This window comes from Archocentrus centrarchus, chromosome 9 (genome assembly GCF_007364275.1).
Source record: "Archocentrus centrarchus isolate MPI-CPG fArcCen1 chromosome 9, fArcCen1, whole genome shotgun sequence".
NCBI classification, from domain to species: domain Eukaryota; kingdom Metazoa; phylum Chordata; class Actinopteri; order Cichliformes; family Cichlidae; genus Archocentrus; species Archocentrus centrarchus.
The window spans coordinates 9199342-9206812 of record NC_044354.1 but is presented as its reverse complement, the minus strand read 5'-3'; the positions used below and the strand labels follow the sequence as shown (position 1 = coordinate 9206812).

The following is a 7471-nucleotide window of genomic DNA, read 5'->3' as shown; positions in this document are numbered from 1 at the left end:
TGTCCTCCATCACAGTGATGAGTTTGTGTGAGTGTGCTACTGTGAGCAAGAGACAGTCTCATCCATCAACATTTGGACTGTCCTATGAAACAGGAATGATCTGTTTTTAACTAACCTCTGTCGTAAAAATAAATAAATAAATAAATAACCATATCTGAACAGAGCCAAACCCTCATTTCTCCACGTCAGAGGGAGCTTTGTGGCATTTCTCAGAGCCTCCAGTGTGTGATGGGCTGTGGGATGTGAGATCCTTGAAAAAACTATGACAGATCAAAAAGACCCTGAAGTAGGAGGGGGCGAAGCAGAAATGTGTTGTGCTGAGTGCTCAGTCATATCCATTTCTCTCTTACTTTCTCCTTGTCTTTGCCTGTTTCCTCTCACCATTCTCTTTTAAGCCTTCACCATTCCCAGTCTTCAATATGTTTGTGCTTGTTTTAGATTTTGTATTATATAATTCTTGTTTTTCTATTTTAGTTTCTGCTCATCCACTCATTTCTACAACTCAGCATGCCTGTCCCTTAATATTTTGCTTTTCAATCCACTTAGATGCAAACACTTAACACTGTTTTACTCAGTTCCTATAGAAGCAACCATAGCACCAGAATAAACTGGAATACAGTAGATCCTATACATTTTTCCACCTTGTGAGGTCACCACCATGGGCAGCTCCATATGTTTATTTGGCAGATTTTTTTATTTTTATTTTTTTTTTTACACCCAATGCCATTCCTGACTCAACTCCAAAGGGGTTTGTGTCTCATCCCAGGATTAAACTGGGAAGTTTTTGCTCGTCAAGCAAATGTGTAAACCACTACACGTATGGAGCAGTAAGTGTAACTCTCATATAAAATTTTTTTTAAAAATCCAAATTTCAATAGTTAGTACAGTTTAAGGAGAAATGAATGTTTGCTTGCTTGACTGTGTATAATCACAAATTATATACATGGAAAAAAAAGCTACTGGCCATTCTTTTGTGTGTGTATATATATATATATATATATATATATATATATATATATATATATATATATATATATATATATATATATATATATATATATATATATATATATATATATATATATATATATATATATATCACACAACATCCATGCACTGTTTGTGTTGTTAATGCAGCAGAACTAAGAGAAAAACCATCAAAAACAGATCAAACACTAAACTGCTGTCTTTACAGTTTAGTTCCATGAAGTGGTTAAAATATTTACTCTTATATCAGATCGTTCACTTTTAGACCTTGAATCTGTCATCCTAAGTGCACTGCTTTTATCGATGTACTGAAGTCCTGCATTGGTCAAAAAATGTTTTATTGTAATTGTCATAAAGAAAATGCAACAAATATTTATCAACTATTCCTGGTATTTATGAAAATATCACCAAAGCAGCTGTGCTTCCTTTGAATGCAACTTAAACCGGTTGGTTTATTTTAAGCATTCCAATTTGAAATCCTTCACTTTGACAAGCTTGAGTTAGTGAACTGTCCTTAGATGACATCATTTATTAAATAACAGTGCAAATGATGTGTTTAAAATATTGCTCTATTTTCAGTACACAGCACATGCTAAGACTGAAGGTTTTTATGTTCTTTGATTTTCCAATTACTGATTGGAAGGAATTTTTGTTTTCAAAGTCAGATCATCACTTATCTGATCACCTAATCTGTAGTAGAGGCTTTAACTTTCCAAATGTTTCTGCTGCCTTATCACAAAATAAACTAATACAACTTTAATAACAATAAAGAAGAGCAATTAAGCAGTGATTAATATTTAAGGTAGGTTTACTTCTTTGTTTGTGGATTATGCACTTTCCAAATTACTTCAGAGAACTTATTTAAATGAATGCATGTATGTATATTTGTATGTTTAAGTGCCAGCCATTTGATAGTGATTGATAAAATTAATTTTAAAATAGAACACTAAATAAACATACAATTGTTTACTCAAATGAAATTAACTTTAAAACTGACAAAACTCTTTCTGTTTTTTGGTTAGCTTTCTACATAAATTCTATAAATGTTTGATATTGTGTTGTTAAAGGATGTGATTCACAATACTTCTCAATGTTTAACAAGAGCTGAAACAAGAACTCTTGACCATCCTTTAACCTACTGTACATCCTCACTGAAATGTTTCTGTAGGACCAACATCAAACTACTGCATAAAGGCAGTATCAGCTAAATTTTACAGTTTTGGCCTTGAGGGCAGTTGAAGTAGTAAAGACTAATCCCCCTGTTAGTGATAGCCTAGCATTTTATATAATCATCCTCCTCTCCTCTCCTCTCCTCTCCTCTCTGTTGCTGGGTTGAAGGAAAAGCTCCTGCGTCATCACATTGCACCCACATACCTATATTACATCTAAGAATCCCAGAATGAGTGGGATTAATGCACTTCCACAATCCATCCCTTTGATATTATGGCATAGTTCAAAGAAGGTCATCTGCTTTGTAATCCCATATAGCAGGAGCAAAATGTAATGATTTTACGGTAATAGTCTTACTCACAGTGTGACTCACAATTGTGAAATATACTCATTTCTGTTCATTGGCTCACACTACAATCTGTATGTGTTTCTCTGAGCCTGTTATAAGCCTAGAGGTCACAGGTGGGGGGATTAATTTTCCCAAAAGCATTTTGAGTGCATTGATGTTACTTTAACCGGCCACAGAGCAAATTGATCAGATGGAGAAGCCCGATCACGGAGATACAGAGTTTTTTATTACATACTCCTATCCTATTAGCTCATTTTCCTTCAGAAACATTTGTTTAAACACCTTTTGACTTGTTAATGGATTTTAATTTTTTTTTTTTACTCTGATGAGCATTTTACACTTTTCTTTTACTTTACATATTGTACATTTTAATGGCAACATGGTTGCGCAGTGGTTAGCAGTGTTGCCTCCTAGCAATGGGGGAGTTGATATGTTCTCTCTGCACATTTTTTCCCCTCCAAGTTCTCCTGTTTCTCCTATCATCAAAAAACATGCTGCCTTTAATTTGAATCCAGAGCACTTCCTGGATTCAAATTGTTTATTTGTTTGGGGTGCTCTTTGGAAGCTACTGTAACTCATCAAAGGACTCCAAGGCACTCTCTTTTCAAACAAAACTTAAAAAGCCTTCATTTTCATGGGATGGTCATGTTTAACCTGAAAAACTCCAACGTGTTATGGCTTACAAGCCTTCATCATCTATCATCATCTTTGATGTATAATGTCAATAATCAAAACACTCATCAATTCATCGTGGACATAGGCATGAAACTGAGAATAAATATTTATTTCACAATTTTGATTTCATACTTGATCAACTTATGTGAAATAAATTTGATTGCCCCGTGACTGTGCTGTCAGTGCCTTTAAAAACCCATCAGATTTTAGATGTATAAGCAAAATACTGCAACTGTTTTCTCTCAGTCGCAAACAAGTCTCATAACTGTTATATTACCGTGTAATAGTAGTAGTAGTTGTGCAGTATTACAATATATGCATCCTTATATTAAAAATTCATACATAAAATTAGTTTTTTATGAACTATATTTGCATTATAGTGATTGTAGCGATTGAACCTTCATGATTAACATTTCTTCATCAGTTCTGAAGCACGTTTGATTATTTTTTATTATGTGAAAAATGAGCATTTACAAAACCCTTGTTTTTTTCATGCATGTGATCCGATCTCATTTAGTATGACTGCAGCTGTTTTAATGGATTATCTATCATTGATAGACCAGCTGCAGATTTTTGGTAATCATTCAAACATTAACAAACACTTTACATGTCATTGCAACTGCTTTGAACTTTTATGTGAAGTGTTACTGTATGACTAAATCATTTTAGACTTGTTTACATGGTCTCAAAGAGCAGTAACTGTGTGAGAAGAATGTAAGCGAAGGTGGAGGAAAGAGTTCTTATTTTCTCTAGAACTATTCAAGAGATTTTGAAGTGAAAATCCCAAATTGAAAAGCAATCCTTAGTGAAAAGCCAAGCCTCCTTGCTATAATAAAAATCCGACATACTCTAGGCTTGTATCACACCCTACAGAGTATCAGACAACCTGGTGTGCCGCAGGCGTCACCTGTAAATTGTCATGCTATGTCTCGCATTCCTCTCTGTCCCCAGCCACTCTGCCTTCATCTCCGACCAACCTGGATGCCTTGGGCTTGATGTGTTACCACGGCAACGCTTCAGATAGCCACCCATCTTGTAGAGCGAGCAGGCCTCATTGGGGCTTCTTCCTGAAAGTTGTTTTCCTCTTTCCTGTTTTAATGCCTGACAGCATTTATCTTTCTATCTACTGTAAGTGGATTTGTGTCTGGGATTTGATTGATAGATGAGAGCAGTTATACAGTGAGGAGGTTTCCTGCAACTCTTTGTATAATGTGGCCCATTTTTCTGAGTAACACTCTAAATTGTGTGCTATTATGAGTGTATCTACAGGCACACATGTGTGTGTGTATGCATGTGTAGACTAAATTTAGCACAGATTTTCTTGAGGTTGATGATGTAACAAGCTGTCTATGCAGTTCTCAATAAGCCTCGTTGGAGAACTGTACAAGAGAAACTAGTTTGATTCCCTTCCTTGGTTTTTCTCTGAGCAATCTTACTTTTGCTGTCGGTCTGCTGTTGTTTCTGTCTTTCTCTAACACTCAAGGGACAATCCAGGAGTCAGAAATAGAGAAATGGAAAGAAATAGAGTAGGGAGGAGGGCCAAATACATAAGAAGAGCCAGAGAGAGATTGAGAACACCTCATGTCATAAATGTAATACTGTACCAGTTCCCATTTTAGAAGAAAAATGCCCATCTTCTTTTGCTTTCAACTTTGAGATGGCAGTGAGCTTTATTTGATACCTATTTGTTTTAAGACCTCAAATACACCATGCACTGATAACCAGATCGTCCCTCATCATCATCAGTGTGGCCTGTCAAAGCAAATTGCTAAGTTGCCTACTGCTTTGTGTGCTCAAGAACACAGAAAATCATTCACTCCTTATTATCTATATGAAGATATATGATGAGACAGGTCCTAAGTGAAAGTGTGATATTTCATAATAGGCCCCTGGTCTCTTCTTATCTCATTATTTTCTAAAGAAACATTCACTCATATTTCTTCATGACAAATTTTGATTGCTTTTATTGTTTCAGTGCTACACAGCTCATGGCATGGGACGGAAACCCAGCGTGCCTCATGATAAAATGCATGGAAACAGCACAGGACACGTCTTGCGTGGCAATACAACGATGGCTGCCGTCGCATATAAGCTATATACTGTAGCTACAACACTGAATAAACATGAGCTTGTACATTAAGAGCGAAAGTTTCTATACTGACTTGTTTCACCGGTGGATTATTTTTTACACCATCCTTAACACAGAACTAAGAGCGACTGTCCCTGAATGAAAGTCTGTGATTTTTTTGTTTGTTTGTTTGTTTTGTTTTGTTGTTGTTTTTACAGTCAGTGAGCATTTCCCGCTCTCAGAATAATGTGTCCACATTTAAATAAATGCAAATGTTTTTACTCTGGTTATGGTCTATGGAATTTGCATTTAATGATCTTCTTGAAAGCATTTTGAAAGTCTTTGTTGAAGTAGGCATAAATGATGGGGTTGAGGAGAGAGTTTGAATAGCCCAACCAGTTTATGACGGCGCCCAGCCAGTCGGGCATGTAGCAGCTCTCTGCACAAAAAGGCAGTACCAGTGCGACGATGAAAAAGGGCAGCCAGCAGAAGATGAAAGTTCCCATAATGATGCCGAGTGTTTTCACCGTTTTTCGTTCCCTGGCCAGCGCGAGCTTTCTCTTCGCCCCCGAGTTTTTTTCATTCATGTTTTCATAGCCATGCGAGGAGGACTGAGGAGTGTTGGGCAGAGGAAGGTGCGTCTTTGAGTTGCTGATAACTTCTATGATCTCCAATGATTCGCCCTCATCTCCATGCTTCACCGCGCCATTTACGCACGGAGAGCTGGATTTAGACTCATCACTGCGCTTCCAGCCTTTGCCGCCGGCCTCTCCGTTGGTTTTTTTGTGAAAAATTGCTGGAGACACACTCAAGCACTTATCTGACACTTTTGCCTTCTCTGTTTTCTTGACTGTCTTTCGAATCCGAAATCGAGCAGCTCTGAATATTCGTCCGTACAGAACCAACATGAGGATAAGAGGAATGTAAAAAGCTCCAAACGTGGAGTAGATTGTGTAGCCCGGGTCCTGGCTGATCATGCAGGCGTCGGGATCTGCCCTGTCTTCGGCGCTTCTCCAGCCTAACATAGGCGGAATAGAGATGGAGAAACCAATTAGCCAAGTGACGCTAATCAAGAACGCAGCTCGCCTTGGTGTCCGTTTATTTACATAGTCAATAGGGTCCGTTATGGCCCAGTACCTGTCCAAAGCAATTGCGCACAGATGCAGGATGGATGATGTACAACACAGTACATCCAGAGAGATGAATAGATCACAGATCTCCTGTCCCAGAGTCCACTTGTTTAAAACCTGATATAGGGCCGCCATTGGCAGGACCAGCACAGAAACCATGAGGTCTGTCACGGCCAGGGATCCGATCAGATAGTTGGCCACATTCTGGAGAGATCTCTCCAGGGCGATGGCTGCCACGACGCATGCATTGCCAAATATGGAGCAGAGGATGAGGGCCCCCAGGAGCATAGAGGTAATAATCTGGTAACTCAATACCAGCTCTGGAAGAGACCCAGAGCCAGTGCCATTCTCACCCCCGTTCCAGTCAGCAACCACGTCCCCCCCATTGGGATAAACACTGGTCGTGTTGCTGTCGTTGTAGCTTGTTGTTATAAAATCCATAATGAACCCACACTCACAGTGAAACTTTCCCAAAGTAGTGGGGAACACGCAAGTGGAAGAATAAGCAGGAGTCAGTCAGCCCCTCAGACTGCTGCTACCGCGGTGCGTTTTACCGGGTCCATCGGAGTTACCGAGCTCGTGCTGTCGCTCTCAGGACGCATGACGCAGACGTGTTTTTGAGTGCGTGTGAGGGGGGTTGTGTGTGTTGTAGCCCATGAGTGTTGACAGCCGGGTGCGCACACTGGTACTGCGAATCATCTGAGCTTGGTGACGCCGTGGATTAATTTATACCAACAGCTTTGAGTACGTCAGACCGGGAGGAGGTCGTCCTGGAGGTTTGTGCCTTTGCTCTCCTTGTTGCTCAGATTTTCATTACAGACAGCCGCCGAGGGTGCAGAGATCTGCTGTCCTTTTCCATCTCCTTTATTTTACTCTTTGGACTCACTGACAAAAAAATTTCTTTTCTTTTTCTTTTTTTTCCCCTTTCCTTTTCTTTTTCTTTCTTTCTTTAGTTTAGTTTAGTTTAGTTTTAGTATTCATCCGAAAGTGTTCGAACTAGCCAGAACTATTAAACTGATTTTTTAAAATAACAAGGTATCACAAAACAATCAAATAAGTCATGTCTGTCGGTTGGCTACCTGAGATGGAAAT

General features: G+C 38.8%; 1 protein-coding gene across 1 annotated transcript; it reads right to left on the bottom strand.

The window, feature by feature from the left end:
• Window positions 1-5536: 5536 nt before the first annotated feature.
• On the bottom strand, window positions 5537-6820 carry htr1aa (5-hydroxytryptamine (serotonin) receptor 1A a). The gene has a single exon (XM_030737871.1). The coding sequence runs from the start codon at window positions 6818-6820 to the stop codon at window positions 5537-5539; it is 1284 nt and encodes a 427-aa protein (XP_030593731.1).
• Between the last annotated feature and the right edge of the window lie 651 nt (window positions 6821-7471).